Below are 18,624 nucleotides of genomic sequence, written 5' to 3' on the forward strand. Positions count from 1 at the left end.
TGGTAAAAAAATTCTCCAAAGCCAACTTCATGCTTCTTAAGACGGAAGTGGTGAACTTCATGACACCCATGCAGATGGACAGTACAGTTACGACTGCTGAATCCTACACAGATGCACTCTATAAGCACTTACACGAGTGCATGGATCGTACTATCCCAAACAGAACCAAGACGCTGTCTTCCAAAAAAAGGAAGCCAATCTGGTGGTCCCCTGCCATAAACAAACTGTACAACAGAAGGAAGAAACTGTTGCAAAAGAGAGTAAAATCCCATGAGTGGAGGAGATCCCTGGTCAGCCTCTGTAAGAAGCTAAAATCCCTTATAAGATCCTCCAAAGCTAGTTATGAATACAAAATCACCACTAATTCTAAGGGTAACCACAAAGCATTCTATAGCTATGTCAAGAATCTCGATGGCAACACCCAGATCTGCTCTGAGTTACAGCACAACGACACGAAAATTACAGAACCAACTGATATTGCCACCATCCTGGCAGATAGGTTCAGTGTGAACTTTACCCCCCTCTCAACCCCTAAAGGGCCCATATCTATGCAGGAAGAATGCAGAGTCCCTGTAATCACAATTACACAGGTAAAAGATGCACTCTCTAAAGCCAAAAACTCAGTATCCATGGGACCGGACAACATCCCAGGCTGTGTTTTACACTAACTTCAGAACGAACTGGCTCCCCACATAAGCACCATGTTCAATAATAGCCTCGCATCAGGCTTTGTGCCTACTGAATGGTGCACAGCAACAGTTATCCCACTTCACACACCACTGATCCCGGGACTATCAACCTATTAGCCTGATGAGCCTGGTCTGCAAGGCCATGGAACGTATCATCATGGAACTCATTAACAAAGACATTGGTAACCTCCAAACTCTGGATCCCAGCCAGTTTGGGTTTGTGAAAGGCAGATCATGCCTCCTGAACCTGATTGACTTCTTTGAGGCAGTCACCAAAGCCGTAGATGAGGGTAAGGTGGTTCACATAGCCTATCTTGACCTCGCCAAGGCTTTCAATACCATCCCCCATTCTGGAATTATAGCTAAACTCACTAAACTAGGTATAAATCCCTACATCACAAGATGGGTTGCCAACTGGCTCACTGACAGAACCCACACTCTAAAAGTTGCAGACTCCAAATCTGACCTCAAAGCAGTGACAAGTGGAGTACCACAGGGTTCTGTCCTGGGACCTCTCTTGTTTGGTATCTACTTCTCTGAAGTACAGGCTAACACAGAAGACCTCTGGCTAACGAAGTTCACAGATGACTGCAAACTAGGAGCCATAGTCAAGTCCCCAAATGATGTGGACATCCTACAGAAGGGCCTCACTGAGACAGATGCCTGGTGTCAGAGCCGTGGCACCACATAGGCAGCAATCTACTTAACACCGAATGTGTGATGAGACCTTGGGACCCAGGTGGACAGTAGTCTCTCCTTTGATAGTCACATCGCCACAGTAGTCAGGAAGTCCTATGTGTCACACCTCATCATAAAAGGGTTCTCATACAGGAAAAAAGAGGTCATTGTTCCTCTCTACTCGACACTTATTAAACCCATTATAGAGTACAACGCCCATTTTGGAATGTACCTCACAAGACATCTGCAGCAGCTGGAAAGTCCACAGAAGTACCTCACAAAGAGGATTACTGGCCTCAAACAAATGCCCTACACTGACCATCTCAAAAAACTCCAGCTTTACTCCGTAGCGTATCACCTACTCCGAGGTGATCTTTGCCTAACATATAAAGCTATGTCAAACCCAGAGCTGTTGGACATGCTACACCTAAAGAAATCCCAATCCCTCCAAGCTGCACGCTCTAGGAATCTAAACCTTGTCACCACAATAAACAGGACATGCTGGAGGGATAGATTCCTGTCCCAGAGACTTCCCATACTCTGGAACAGGCTACCCATCTATGTCAAGCAAAGTTCTTCATTAGCATTCTTCAAGAAAAATTTTGATGAGTGGATGGGAAATACACCCCGGAGATCACTTCTGTGTCTCTGCTCGACAGTGGCACAGGAAAATAACTTTCTTGGATGGCGTAAGCCAGGGAACCTTGTTGGCTAGGCTTACTTAGGCCCTTTGGCCGATAGCCTAGTACCTACCTATGAACCTATGTGTCAGAGGGTATACTAAATATTCTGTTTCTGTAATTATAATTGTCTTCCCTTGGCCTTGGATGCCCTTCAGACATGAATGATAGTCAAACACACATGAATGCATAAACCAGAACCTTGTCAGGTCACACACTTACATGGTTAACCCCTCACTCTGTTATGTGTATCTGTATATATTTATTGAGCATGCCCAACAAGCAGTTTTTCTGCGACAAGAATGAAAACCCACTATATAGAGGAATATGTTTTGTCTCTAATATATAGGTTTGAATTCGGCATTTTACAAATTAATTTTATCAGTATGTAAAGCCACACAAAAAAAGTATCAGGTCATAAAATTTATGCACCCAATACATCTCTGCAAAGTTGAATCAACTAACAGGTACAGCAGCAACCAGTCCATAAACTAATGCCAGCTGTCAGATAAAACTCTGGTACTGTTGCTCTCCTTTTAACATCTTGCAAACACAATTGGCATTGTTGCTCGGGTTTGCACATTACCAGTAAATATAATAACACAAATTGTTGGGAAAGCACTGTTGGCTGTTGCTGTTTGGCCTTATTGGACTGGTCTAGAGGTAGAAAGGAAGGTGTCCAATTTAGGGCATAATGGTGAGGTTTTGAGTTCAGAATCTTTATTGGACTCCTTGTAAAGCACTACAGCTAAAGACTCTTGCAAGGGGACTATATCGGCTCCCAGTACAAGTCTGAGGCATGGAATAGTCTGACCAACACGTTCTCTAGTGTGACTGGCATTCCAAGTACTAAAGAACAGTGCAAATCCCATTTTAATGACCTCAACAGGTGCAAGCAGAATGCACTTAATCAGTGGCTGGATGAGTTTAGGAGTGCTGACATCCCACAGTTGTGTAAGTATACAGATAAAGAGAATTAAAACTAGATGATATGATTACTGCTGTTGTCTTGATCTTTTTTATTCCATAGCCATCCAGGAGATGATGGCAAACAGGGAAGCATATGCTGAGCATTTAGAAAGACTGAGGAAAGCACAATATAGCTGTAATCTATTTAAAGTATTGCTCTTCTGTACAGTAGTAGCAAATTAAGTGTGCATATCCTAGACCTTGCAAAAGCTTTCGACACAATACCCCACTCTGGTATTATAGAGAAACTTACCAGCTTAAATGTAAACCCATATGTCACAAGATGGGTTGCAAATTGGCTAAAGGACAGAACCCACAGGGTTAGAGTTGCTGGCGCCATGTCAGACTCCAAGCCAGTCACAAGTGGTGTCCCACAGGGCTCAGTCCTTGGCCCCCTGTTGTTCGGCATCTACTTCTCAGAAGTACAGGCAAACATAGGAGGACTATGGCTGACAAAGTTTGCAGATGACTGCAAACTGGGCCATAGTGGAAAGTACATCGGACACAGATATCCTTCAGAGGGGTCTCACGGAAACTGAAAACTGGTGCCAGAGCCATGGCCTGAAGTTAAATGCCAAAAAATGTATAGTCATACCCTTCGGGAAAAACAAGGTAACCCCAAGCTACCATATAGGTGGCAATCCATTAAGCACAGAAGAGGTTATCAGGGACCTGGGGACCCAGGTTGACAGTGGCCTTTCTTTTGACACTCACATTGCTAAAGTGGTTAGAAAGACCTTCTACATTTCCCACCTGATCATGAAGGGATTCACATCCAGATCAAGTGAGGTCATTGTTCCCTGTACTCTTCACTTATCAGACCAATGATCGAGTACAATGCCCCATTCGGGATGTATCTCACCCGACACCTGCAGCAATTGGAGAGACCCCAAAAGTTCCTCACCAAAAGGATAAAGGGACTCCAAAATCTGTCATATGCTGCCAGACTGAAGAAACTCCAGCTCTATTCAGTCGCATACCGCCTGCTCAGAGGTGACCTGTGCCTGACATACAAGGCCATGTCCAACCCGGAACTAATGGACATGCTCCACCTCAAAAAATCCAAATCTACCAGATCCACTAGAGCAAGTGACTTAAACCTTAGCACGGATATAAATAGGACATGCTGGAGGGATAGATTTGTCACCCAGAGACTCCCTATGCTGTGGAATAAAATCCCGGTCCATGTGAGGCAGAGCACCTCACTGGCTCTGTTCAAGAGAAATCTTGACCAGTGGATGGGAGATCATAGGTTTACCCCGGGAATCATCTCTGTGTCACTGCTGGACAGAGGCACAACAAACTAATGGGCACAGTATTTTTTAACATAAGGGGTGGCATAAGCCACAAAACTTTGGGCTAGGCTTATAAATGCCTTAGGGCAGATAGCCTAGTATGAACTTATGAACCTATGTAAAATCAATCATGCATGCTTCAGTCTGTATCACAAGCCAATTGTAGGAGTCTTGTCTAATACTCAGACATAGGTTCAAATACCACAATTAGCAAATGTGTAGTGAAATCATTTAAATTTATTACATAATAATTTCAACAGAAGTGGCATAAATCCTCTGCTGTTAACTTAATCTGTATAATTTGACTAACCATATGTGCAATATATGCACATTGTAAGGATTACTTTGAACAATCATCAGTTATAGTTTGAAGTTGTTAAGAAGTATACTTAACTGTAAAAATAGAAATAAATACTTTATTACTGTGGTAATTTCCTGTGTGTCGCATAAGATGGTTCTAATTATCTTTTTTTTCTTTTACCCCAACCCTTATTTCTCTTTATTTTAATATGTGTGGTCACAACATTTCCATGTCATCAATTTCTGACAACTCACAATGCTTTACAGTACAAGAAGGTAGGTCAGCCACCATGCCCCATCCTGCCCTCATTCCACTGGCTCTTGCACCGATCCCCAACACATCTGGATCCAACCTGGCAGTTCTTCCTCTGCTGCCCCTGCACTACCTGGGTCTTCCACATTAGGCAGCATTACCCCAGTGGTTGCTGCTGTAGTACCCTCTGGGATTAATGAAGAATGTGGGGATTTTATCACTTGACAGGGTTTGCAGGCTTGGTGTGTAGGGTCATGCACAGTACTACTGGTGCATGCCTATGCTGAATGGAGAGGATATTGTTATGGTTCATAAGAAAATATGTCAAGCAGTCCAACAACCAGTAAAGTAAGGGAACAGTGCTGGCAGTTCTGCAAGTGAGGACTAGGTTATCACTGTTCCCATGTTTGATGGGCATGGGCATTTGATGTCCCCATCCTATCCCCAGCTGTGCTAAGGTAACACACAGTAAAAGTAGAATAAAGAATTATTTCATTGCATTATAAATACATATTTAAAACTATTAGATACACCAGGATTCAAACCCCTTATCATCTGGGCTCTATGTGAAATCTCTTAATGCATTTACACCTGCTTCCAGAGAGTCAACTAAGCAGCAGGCATGTTTCTTACACTCAGAACTGTCCACAGTGCTGACTGCTACACCCGTCTGCTTAACATGTTTTCGCTGAGGTAAGCAAACCAGAACAGCTGTCATAATGTTATCTGTGATGCAGAGGCCCATGTTTGCTTGCAGTTTCACTATGCCCAAACAGGGAAAGCAGGATAATTGTGTATCTCACATGTGCAGATACAGTGCCATCAGTCACACAAACCAGCTACTCGCCGGTGTGCTATGGAAATTGCACAATAGCTTTAATTACTTATGTTTACTGCCCATTTAGTCTTCATCTCGTGAAAGTACATGTAAAAAACACAACCAAGGGGAAGGCTGTTTTTAAGGAAAGAGCCCATATTTACATTGTAGTCATGTGCTACCTGCACCCATGTACTTGAAACTTGGTCTCTCACTAGTGATTCCTAAATATAACAACTACACTACAGAAATAAATAAAACATGCTTTCTTATATACCATGTGCATCTTTATAATGACAACATACATTCAGATTCTCCTTGTTGTAGTAATGTGGATAGCTGTTTGCATATAGTTTGTAAAGCTATGTCTTAAACTATACCTGCACATTGGAAACACAACAGCAAATACTACACTTTTCATACTTGTCAATCTGGTAACATGCAGAACTATCTTGGCAGTTGTACATGGCTATGCATCCATTTCATACAGGCCTCCCAACATTTTCTTTCAAACATCCAGTAATGGTGTCACCCATTATAAATTGTACGACAGCAGTATAAAAGTCAGACTTGTTCCACGGGTGCTTGCATTAAGTACTGAGTTCTGTAGCTGGTGTGCTTATTTAGGTAAGGGTTCTAATTTCACTGCAGTCAACTGGTGTGTGTGTGTGTGTGTGTGTGTGTGTGTGTGTGTGTGTGTGTGTGTGTGTGTGTGTGTGTGTGTGTGTGTGTGTGTGTGTGTGTGTGTGTGTGTGTGTGTGTGTGTGTGTGTGTGTGTGTGTGTGTATAGTCAGAAGAGCATAACTGTATATCCTTCAGTCATTAGTACAATCCCATGGACAACAAATATTTTGATAGTTGTACATGCCTAAACATCCATTTCATTCAGGCCTCACATCTGCTCTCAAACATCCAGTGGTGATGTCATCCAGTATAAATTCTCCTGCAGAATTGTAAAAGTCAGACTTGTGCAGAGACACTTGTGTTACATACTGCATTCTCTAGCTTATCTAGCTTGTGTACCTAGTTAAGTAGGGATTATAATCTCATTGCAGGCAATGTGTGTGTGTGTCTAGTCAAAAGAGCATAACTGTACATCTTCAGTCATCTATACAATCCCATGGAGTATCAATATTTTCACAGTTGTACATGCCTGCACATCCATTTAATGCAGGCCTCACATCTACTGTCAAACATCCATCGATTATGTCATCCTGTAGAAACCGTCCTGCAGCAGTGTAAACATCAGACTTATGCTGTGGTGCTTGCGTTAAGTACAGTGCTTTGTAAATAGTGGTTCTCTTCTCACTGTGGTCAGTTGTTGCACACACACGTGTGTGTGTCTGTGTGTGTGTGTGTGTGTGTGTGTGTGTGTGTGTGTGTGTGTGTGTGTGTGTTCATTTCATTGACATTAGAGACCATTTTACAACAGCATGTGAGACAGTGCTATTGCCATCTTCATCTCACCAGTCACTGCTGATGTCATCAGCTGTAATGTGTTGTCAGACACTATAAAAGCAAGACTTGTGCTGTGGCGCTTGTGTTGAGTACTGTGCTTTGTAAATAGTAGGGGTTCTATTCTTACTGTGGTCATTTGATTTGCATGTGTGTGTGTGTGTGTGTGTGTGTGTGTGTGTGTGTGTGTCTTCACTTAGTTGACATTCAAGAGAGCATTTTACACCAGCATGTGAGACACTGCTATTACCATCTTCTTCTCACCAGACACTGCTGATGTCATCAGTTGTAAAGTGTTGTTGGACACTATAAACACCCAAGTTGTGTTATGGCACTTGTGTTAAGTACTGTGCTTTGTAAATAGTTAGTAGGCGTTCTAGTCTTACTGTGGTCATTTGGTATATCTGTGTGTGTTCACTTGCTTGACATTCAAGAGAGCATTTTACACCAGCATGTGGACACTGCTATTACCATCTTCTTCTCACCAGACACTGCTGATGTTATCAGCTGTAAAGTGCCATTGGACACTATAAATGCCAGACTTGTGCTGTGGCTCTTGCATTATGTACTGTGCTTTGTAAATAGGTAGGTAGGGGCGCTATTCTCACTGCAGTCAACTTTATCTGCATTCAACAGTCACTATGTTGACAATTTTAGAATGATATGCAAGTCCGCAACTGTCAGACCCACCTCTGAACATCTTTTTTTAGTACACACTGATGATGTCAACCTCTATAACATGCACCCTGACAGTATTCAAGACAAACCTATGCTATGGCAGTACCATTAATTACTGTTTGAAAGCTGCTTTACCTACTACACATGTAGGGGGTTCAGTCTGACAGCAGGCAGCTTGAGTCTGTACACATACAAATAACACTTTTGAGACAATTTTCCACAGGGATGTGACTCCACATCCATGTCTTACACTCCTCCTAACATGTTTTCCTTAGCATACAGTGATGATAACATACTCCATAAAGTGCAATATGACAGTGTTACAGTCAGATATATGTGATGTATCTATGGTTACATTACATGGCATTCATATTCTATATCTACACAATTGCAATGTTCAAATCAGGCCCTGTGTGTGTGTGTGTGTGTGTGTGTGTGTGTGTGTGTGTGTGTGTGTGTGTGTGTGTGTGTGTGTGTGTGCGCATGTTATGGTCACTGTATGAACTTTAGACTTGCCCTTCATTTTACTATCACTTACGGGAACCTTTCATGCAAACCTGTGCATCCAGCATCCTCCTTTTTCCTCTGGCAACATGACATCCTTCCTCTAGTCGGGTGGGTGATGTCACCATGTCAATTATGCATATGCATATCATGTAGCAGAGTCCTTCCATGAGCCTCTGCAAGCCAGCTCCAGACCACTACATGTGTGATTGCTAATTCTGTCATGGTGTGGTGCACATGTTCCATATGGACAGTAGCAGAATGTAATGTAGTCAAACAAATGTGCACATATGCACAATAGTCTTGCAATCTTCCATAATGTAGATATTGGGAGGTTGTTTTCAATGGTATAATAATGGCTAGGATTTTATGTGATGTTGGCAGTTAGCCTAATAATGTCCTATGACCCATGAACAGTTGACATGTCAGTGTTACTGTCATTGGCATGTGCTACAATGAGGTGTGGATGTACAGTATGTCTACAAGAGGGTATTACAGTCTGTGATGTGAGTTAATGTATTGATGGCCAGTGGTGCAACAGTAATACATGCTCATTCTGTAGCAACTGTATTATATGCCTCCTGAGAACTGTTGACATGGTATGATACACTGTTGCATATTTCATTGGCATATTAGAACATGTGTTGTAATGAAGCAGATCAACCTTCTACTGAGTTCACATTCTGCCATCACAGTAACACTTGCAGTATAACACGGGTGTGCATGTGCCTACATACCATCATTAAATGTTCTGCAACAGCCATCAATATTAACTGATATTGATTACATGGGCAAATAAGTCTGGTCTCATACACTTGTTGTTATACTGTGATATACACAACTTGGTGTATCACATGTTTTGATGCAGTTTCAACTTTGTGGAATTCATTGCATGTGCAGCTGTGCTGCTGTACCCAGTGATTATCGAGGTAGTCAGCAACACCATTGTGTGACTGTTAGCATTTGTGTCTGGAAATGTTCTGCGTGAGACATAAACAACTGCTCTGCAATGTGTCCTGATATGACAGCAAGCTGCTGAAGCACAGCTTGCTTATGAAACACATATAGGCATGTACTGTGCAAGTGGTGTAAGTATGTGACATTGGTACAGTTGTACGACTGTGCATAGCAACAGAGTGTGGAATGTAATAATTGACCAAAGTTGTATTTGGAGATCTTTCCACAAATCATTTATTCCAATAAATACAAAAGCTAAGAGACAATCTGCTAGCTGACAACTTGTCTCGCACATCACCTCCCTGTTGCATCTGGCCATTAGCCAAACTATACATGCAAACATTAGTCATTTTTATTCTCAGGAGAACATCTCATTTGTGCACTCTTTACAGCTAATAACACAGAAACAATGGGCCTTGACAATATCAAGGTTGCGTATAGCTTGACTTAAAATGTGACCTATCAGACACAGTTTGAGCTTTCCTTCAACACAGCCTCCAGAGAGCCTATGTTCCCATAGAAGGGCATACAGCAACATGCATCCTTCTGACTGAGGGGATAATCACCTGATGCATGGAGTGGGTCTATATTAGAACATTAAAGTTTCAAAACTTCAAATGTTCTAATATTGACTCCTATTCAGTGAAAGCTGAAAATATTGAAGCAACAGAAAACCAAATTTTTTCCTAGGGAAAGAATTCAGTTGTCTGTTTCTGTTGCTTCAGTATTTTCAGCGCTGTGGTGGAAAGTTACAGGTCAGGTTCAGGTAAGTGTGCGATTGACTGCGGGTTAGTTTAGTTAGGGTTAAGGTGCGGGTTAGGTATGTGTGCGATTGTGTGGATGTGAGGGTTAGGGCGGGTTAGGTGAGTTAGGGTTAGGGTTCGGGTCAGGTAAGTGTGCGATTGTGTGGACGTGAGGGTTAGGGCGGGGTAGGTGAGTTAGGTTATGGCACGGGTGAGTGTGCGATAGTGACGGACCTTAGGGTTAGGGTTTGGGTTAAGGTAAGGATATTTAGTGGTGTGTGTATAGTTTAGTGTAGGGTTAGGTGTAAGATTTTAGGTGTATGTGTGTGGATTGCTGTTTGTTTGGTGTGCTTGTGTTGTGTGTATGTGTTTTGGAACAGCAATTTTTTTCCCTAGGAAAAAATTTGCTGTTCTGTATGTTCGATGTTTTCAGCTTTCGCTGAATAGGGGTCGATATTAGAACATTCAAAGTTTTGAAACTTCGATGTTCTAATATAGACCCCATGGAGTTATAGACCCATCTTGGTAATATTCATACTGTGTACTAAACCCATGTTTGATTTCTTAAGGCTACATCATGTCTGTTACATCTATTTGCTGTCTTAAAGAAGGTTACCAAGGGCATGCATGATGACACTATCATCCTGTGGATCTTGACCTGGCCAAGACATTTGACACAAATCCACTGTCAGGTATTAAATAGAAACTGTTGCAAATGGCCATAAACACCTATGTCACCAAGTGGATGAACAACTTTAACACATACATAACAGATAAATATGTTGCAGTGTGTGAAGTTACCTCTGTCTAGAGTTGAGTGACCAGGTCCATACCTCAGGGCATCCTTTCTCCAGCCAGCTTTGTGGACATTCATAAAATCCAAGTGTGTTACTGGTATAATGCATACAGTATCAGCACACACAAAGGATTGATGCCACAGCCATGGGGACACAGTAGATGAAGAAAACTCTTGGGGGGTTAGTTCCATTATAAATAGGTTCATAGGTTCATACTAGGCTATCTGCCCTAGGGCATTTATAAGCCTAGCCAGAATGTGTTTGGCTTTCGCCACCCATTTTAAATTTATTTTGCTATGCCCTTTTTCAAGGTTAGTATACTGTGCCTCTGTCTAACAGTGACACAGAAGTGATACCCGGGGTAAACCTATGATCTCCCATCCACTCATCAAGATTCCTCTTGAAGAGAGTCAATGAGGGACTCTGCCTAACCTGGACTGGGATTTTATTCCAGAGTGAAGGGAGCCTCTGGGTTATGAATCTGTCCCTCCAGCATGTCCTATTTATTTCAGTGCTGAGGTTCAAGTCTCTCGAGCGTAGCTCGATGGGATTTGGATTTTCTGAGGTGCAGCATGTCCATTAATTCCGGGTTGGACATGGCTTTATCGTCAGGCACAGATCGCCTCTGAACAGGCGGTATGCCACTGAGTAGAGCTGGAGTTTCTTTAACCGGGCAGCATATGGCATCTGTTTGAGCCCTTTGATCCTCTTGGTGAGGTACTTTTGGGGTCTTTCCAGTTGCTGCAGGTGTCTGGTAAGGTACATCCCAAAAGGGGCATTGTACTCAATTATGGGCCTGATGAGGGATGAGTAAAGAGGAACGATGACCTCCCCTGATCTGGATGTGAATCCCTTCATGATTAGGTGGGCTATATAAAATGTTTTTCTAACCACTTTGGCCACGTGGTTGTCAAATGAGAGATTGCTATCAACTTGGGTCCCCAGTTCCCTAATTACTTCTTCTGTACTTAATGGATTACCACCAATGTGGTAATTTGTGGGCACTTTGTTTTTGCCAAAGGGGATGACTATACACTTTTTGGCATTTAGCTTGAGGCCATGGCTCTGGCACCAGTTGTCTGTTTCTATGAGGCCCTTTCGGAAGATGCTTGTGTCGGCTGGAGAGTCGATTATGGTGCCCAGTTTACAGTCATTTGCGAACTTGGTCAGCCACAGTCCTTCCATGTTGGCCTGTACCTCCAAGAAATATATACCAAACAAGAGAGGTCCCAGGACTGAGCCTTGTGGGATGCCACTTGTAACTGGTTTGGAGTCTGACATGGCTCCAGCAATTCTAACCATGTGGGTTCTGTCCTTGAGCCAGTTTGCAATCCATCTAGTGACATAGGGGTTTATATTTAAGCTGGTGAGCTTATCTATAATGCCCGAGTGGGGTATTGTATCAAAGGCTTTTGCGAGGTCCAGGTAGGCTGTGTGGACCACCTTCCCCTCGTCAATGGCCTTGGTGACTGTTTCAAAGAAATCATCCAGGTTTAAGAGGCAGGATCTGCCCTTAACAAAGCCGAACTGGGTAGGATCCAGTGTTTGTAGGTCCCCAATATCTTTATTTATGAGGTCCATGATGATCCTTTCCATAGCTTTGCAGACCAAGCTAGTCAGACTTATGGGGCGATAGTTTCCAGGATCCGTTGAGGCACCACCTTTATGGAGAGGGACCACTGTTGCTGTATGCCACTCTTTGGGCACATATCCTGTAGTAAGGCTGAGATTGAACAGTAGTTTTATGTTTGGGTTTAGCTCTTCTTGGAGTTCATGTAGGATGCAGCCAGGAAACCATCTGGTCCCATTGATGCTGTGTTTTTGCTTTGGAGAGGCGGCTCTTACCTGAGCATCTGAGATGTCAGGGGCAGCACTCTGCTGGGATAGATATTTGCCCTTTTGGTGGGGGGGAGAAGTTTGCGTTGAACCTGTCAGCTAGGATGTTGGCAATGTCTGTGGGTTCGTGTATTTTTTGTCATTTTGGACTAATTCTGAGCATATCTGGGAATTACCACCCAGGTTGCTAACATAACTAAAGAAAGCCTTGTGATTATCCTTCGTGTCCTGTGCAATTTTTCTCTTGAAGCTGGCCTTAGACAATTTTATGTGTGCCCATAGTTTTTTGCTAATACTGATCAGTGATGCCTTCCCTTTTTGGGATTTTGCTCTATCATTTAGTAGCTTCCTCCTTCTATTGTATAGTTTGTTTATGGCTGGGGTCCACCAGACAGGACATCTGCCTTTGGAGGATTGGGTCTTGGTTTTATTTGGGATCGCATGATCCATGCATTCCTGAAGGTGTTCATAGAATGTGTTTATAAAGGATTCTGCGGTCTGGGCCATATTTTCCACAGGCCCGGGGGCTTTGAAGGATTCCACCTCAGTTTTGAGGAGTGTGAAATTTGCTTTAGAAAAGTTTTCCACTGTGGTTTTCTGGGCAGAGGGTGGGGTCGGGATGTGAATATCCAGTGAAATTAGTTTATGGTCTGATCTTACCAGTGAGGGATACACTTCTGGTCTGGAGCATAGAGTCCCCATGTTGGTGATGATCAGGTCCAGTATGTTTTCCCCTCTTGTGGGAGTGGTAGCAAGTTGTTCCATAGCATTTGAGTTTATAAATTCTAGGAACCCTTTGGGCTAGGGTGTTGGAGCTAGAGTAATGCTCCCAGTCTATGTTTGGGTAGTTGAAGTCACCCAATATAATGGTGTTTGGAGAGACCTTCATATTTTCTAGTGTTCTCAGGAAGGCCGAGTGGGGTTCCTGGTTTTGGGAGGGTGGTCTGTAGCAGGCTATAAACTGGAAGGCAGTTTTACCCACTGTTAGTTGCACATGGATAGTCTCTGATGCTTCGTGCTTTGCCACCAACCTGGAGGTGTGGGTATCTTTGATGAATATCGATACTCCCCCTCCTTTTGTGGTTCGGTCCAAGTTTTGGGGCCGAAAAGCATGGCACAAAATGCAAATATACAAGATAATTACAGTATAGACAACACACCCCTGTGAGCAGACCAAGTGGTATGTGACCTGTATACTCAGGTAGATGGCATGCAGAACTTCTACCAGCATGTACCCTCTGTGGTGACTACTTCCGTGTATGTAGCACAACTCCTGAGTATGTGTGGGACATCTACATCAAAGGGCTTTATTGTTCCATTGTTCTCGACCCCCGTCACACAAATAATCGATTATAGTACACCATTTTGCATGTACCTCCCAAGTTATTTTCCAGGGATGAGTTACTCAAGTGTACCAGTTTTGCCACTGTGTGCTTTCACACATCATATCAACCATATCACCCAAGTATTCTTTTTGGTGCGTAAACATCAAGGTATGATGGTGCAGGTACCCCTTCAAGATGTTATTCAAGTGGATATATTTTCCTGTGATACACACAGTAAATACATAGCTGATAGACAACATTGATGGCATAAGTTACATTTGTAAAAGTGTGGATTGCGTATGCCTAAGATATATATATATATATATATATATATATATATATATATATATATATATATATATATTGATGGCATGAGTTACATTTGTGAAAGTGTAGATTGCGTATCGCTGAGATATATATATATATATATATATATATATATATATATATATCTATCGTGAGGATGCTTATATTTGCAGATAATGTTCTCCATTGATATGGCATCTTGTGTGACAGTCACATAATATACAATACCTGTGCAGTCCATACTATATTATGTCGATATATGATTAGTGTTCATGCTGTCTTCATAGACGTGCCCTCATCTGCTGTGCATTACCATATTGCATTACCTGTCCTCTTCCACTGTGTTCATTTCTACAATTCATCTGTGTGCCCTTTTTCAATGTACACCCTTCCCCTGACTATTTATAATGCAGTCTATATACCTTTACTGATCATTTACACAACTGTTTTTCAGTATGCCTGGCACGTGTTTCCACAGTACTCTGCACTGTATACACTTTCATGTAATGTGTTGGAGCTATATACATTGCTTTATTATTACCCCGGTAATCATGGTGGCATTCCATGCAATCTCACAGACCTAAGTTGACCATAGGTAAATAAGTTTACATGTCTGCTGGTGTTTGTGTTGCTTTATGTGGTTTCCTGGCCAGCAACACTGTTGCTGGCCATGAAACGGCACTTGTTTACATTTAAACACAGTGAGTGACATGCATATGTAATTAGCACTGCTGCTCATCATGAAAACATGTAAACTCCATGTAGGCTTAGCGCGAAGCCTACATCAATTTTATTGAATCCCCAGGGTCATGTAAAATGTGACACCTGCTTTCTTGTGGCTTGTATGAAATGTGCATTAAGGCATAATTAACTAATTGTTTGCTTTACTTGCATTGCATTGTGTAATTGTTGTAGCTTTTTGATGTTTTTATATAGAGTATGTGTTTTGCCACACATCTTTGCACTAAGGTGTGTGATATATGCTCATTTTATTTTATTTCTTCAGTATTAAGATTGATGTGCCTAGTGTGTTTTAAAGGGGGACTGCTGTCATAATATAAAGGGCTTATTTGTGCAGCCTTCTGTTTTTACTGAACCCTATGAAGTGAGTGGCCTTTGTCATATTTTCTTAAGGTTAATCAGTATATAAAGATGAAGAGGCATTTTATAATGACTGTTTTAATTACACTCAACTGGTAAAGTCTGTTATTGAGACTTTGGCCAGAGATGTGAAGGTATCTTGAATTTTATTGGTCTGAGGAAAAGTACTGAACTTAAATCAAATTAGTGCTGTTCTTTACCTTGGCAGTGCTTATGACCTTGGATGTTATTGAACATGTTAAAACTGTGTCCACATTAGATGTACTTCTGTTAAGTACCCCATTGTGTTCTCTAGCACATAAGGTACTTATGAACAGACAAGACCCTCTTTTCACTTGTTCACCTAGAAAATACTGTTATATGATGTGGGCAATGTCTTTGCTGTTTACCTTTCAAAATAAATGCAAATATGTTGCTGTACAACATCACCTGGTGATGAACACTAACCTAAAACTGCTTATTTGATTGCATCAGAAAACTGACTCTGCTTAAGGAATATTGGAGCAGAATCACACTATTTTGTGCTTCTGCTTCCATACTCATGACCTTTTATAAGGACATAACCCCACTCCTAATACAGTCCGCTTTTAAGTCTGAATGTGCATACCCATCCTCTTTCACATTTACCACTATGATGCCTACATGGGCATCCAGAGTGATTAACATGAAATGGGTATGTTCAGGTTCACATGTGCAGTCAGTGTAATTTATTTTTAAGTATGTTTTTTTTGTAGCTCCTAAATGGCACTGTGTTATGCCACATATTGCTAAGAAAGCACAATTTAGTTAATATTTTGATGGAACATTGTATATGATCTTCAGTCTTTTTTCTGAACATTCACTATCATGACCAAGATTGGTATATTCTTTACTTTCAGTATTTTTTTCATCTGCATGTACTTTATTTAGGGGAGTAGCTGTCAGTAACAATGCTACATCATGAATGCTGTCTTGCCGGAAATAATTTATTTCATAAAGAAATCCTTACTGAGTCACATTAAGCAATATCAGAAAATCTTTTCTAAAGATTATGTAACAACTAAGTCGCTACTTTGATTTACCATTTTTTCCTTGATGACACTGTGACTGCACAGTTATGTTGGGTTTCATCTTGTTATATATTCGAAACTATTGAAATGAAGGCTGACACTTCTTCACTCAATTGCTCAAGTCAGTGTATGATTTTCTGTTTATTTTTTAATCCTTTTTTTGACACTGACCTCTCGTCATTGGTTGATCACCAATTTTTACACTCCCATTACCACTTTGTAAGCCTACTTAGGATGGAGCAGATTACAGTTGGGAGACAGAGACCAGTGCCATCATGTTTGCAACTGGTGATTTTTTTTCTGATATGCCTTTCTGTCCCTTTAGTTGAGCTTGTAACAAGTCAATAAACGTGCATACATTTCATAAAGCAGTCACACGGGCATGTGTATGCACAAACACAGACGCACACACCAACACACCAACACACCAACACACACACACATACACACATACACACATACACACACACACACACACACATACACAGACACACACACACACACACACACACACACACACAGTTATCATGCCTTTTTTGGCTGGTAGATTGTTGGCTTTTGCTACTTGACCTTCACCAGTAGATGATAACAGTCCACATCCTCCTGTTGAAAAAGAAAAATAGATCAGCAGTCACTCAGCCCTTATTCGACTCTGCCTTTCTTTCTTAATAGTTTTTTGTTTGTTTATATGTCGATTTGTTGCTTTATTGGCATTCTGTTCAGTTTAATGTAGTGTTGAGAGGGTTGGGCTGGGAAGCTGAAAATCTAGATCTAAATCCTGTAAACTCTCCACTTTCATACTGTATTATTCTGAGAAGTCGATTTAGCCTTTCATGTTTGTGGTTGAGTTGTGTATAGTGGGGCTGCCACATTATTAAAAATGCCCACTTTGGATGTACAATTACTTTAATGCAAGTTAACATTTGGAAAGAGTAACACTAGCTTTTTGTTGTTATACATAGCTTTAATTTGACATGTTTAATTATAGTAAACTTAAAAAAAATGACAGTCTAGTTCTGGTAACAACTACATATTTTGTAGCTGTAGGAACAATCTCTTAAAGCACAATCAACCAAGATTCTGAATCTGATATTCTCAATAGGTTCTGTATCTAGGATATCTTTTTTTTTAAACAAGGTACATTATTTAAATGTGTAGTAATAATAATAAAATATGTCCAAGAAGAAATCTCACTCTGTGTTACAGCTTAGCAGGGGACAAGTCTTTTGATTAAAAATAATTGTTATACTAAGGATTAACATCATTTACAGTTGCAGCCACTGTTTCTTATCTTCATATATGCATTTTACTTTTTTCTACTGACCATTTTCATATGCATTTCTCTTTTTTTCAAAGACGTGAAGTGTGTCTTGCCGCTGTAGCCAGTGCTCGAAATAAAGCTCAGGAAGTCTGTCGAGCAGTTGGACAGTCTCTGGGAAAGCCACTGGTTATTAAAGAAGAGGAAATGAAGGAGTGGGAAGGTCTAACAGATGACTTGGCAGTATCTAACAACCATTCAGACACACCGACTATGCAACAGAAAATAAAAAACGCTACCATTTCTGTTTCATGTAAAGTCTTTGCAAGTTTTGAAATTAAGACAAAGGAGAAAAGTAAAAAGAACAACTAGCATATAAGTGCTAAAGAAAATAAAAAAAACAGTCTACATACATCAGATTATCTTTTGGAAGCATCTATTCAAGTAACTAATATTATGCCACTTGGATTTAGAAGGGACTTTATACTGCTTTCATAGTACCACTGAGTGTACCTTATGGTCACAGTCTGTTGTGATTACCAATGTTCTTCATGTTTCACTGTTGCAGTCATTACATTTGGGTTATCTGCCTGCAGGTAGCCTTCAGCCGGCCTGAATATCAAAGTCCTGGATTCCTGCGTCGGATTGTTGTCTCTTCTTCCATGACGTCAGGGGTATAAAACATGCAGCCGACGCCATTACATCAGTCTTTCTTGCTGTGCGATAACCGAAGCAAAAGCAGTTCGTAAGTGCCGGTCGTCCGACTCCTGAAGTTTTCATTTTTGAGTTTCAGAACTGAAGTCTTCAAAAAAGCCAAGTACCCCATTGGGGATCCTTTTTCTTGGTCTTAACCGATGTTAGTTAAAGTTAACAATTGTCTTAACTGTGGAAAGCAAATACCTTATAAAGATTTTCATTCATACTGCATTCCTTG

At 41.3% G+C, this 18,624-nt stretch overlaps 1 protein-coding gene across 1 annotated transcript in view; it reads left to right on the forward strand.

The window, feature by feature from the left end:
* The window catches only part of IRAK1BP1 (interleukin 1 receptor associated kinase 1 binding protein 1), a 248,032-nt gene extending 229,925 nt beyond the window's left edge, over nucleotides 1-18,107 (forward strand). Inside the window, exon 4 of the mRNA XM_044073630.1 lies at nucleotides 17,789-18,107. Coding sequence (XP_043929565.1) covers nucleotides 17,789-18,062 — 274 coding nt within the window. The 3' untranslated portion in view covers nucleotides 18,063-18,107. The remainder of the gene's footprint in view (nucleotides 1-17,788) is intronic.
* Nucleotides 18,108-18,624: the final 517 nt, after the last annotated feature.

The sequence above is a fragment of the Protopterus annectens genome, chromosome 1.part1 (assembly GCF_019279795.1).
Source record: "Protopterus annectens isolate FY-2018-M chromosome 1.part1, PAN1.0, whole genome shotgun sequence".
Lineage (NCBI taxonomy): Eukaryota > Metazoa > Chordata > Ceratodontiformes > Protopteridae > Protopterus > Protopterus annectens.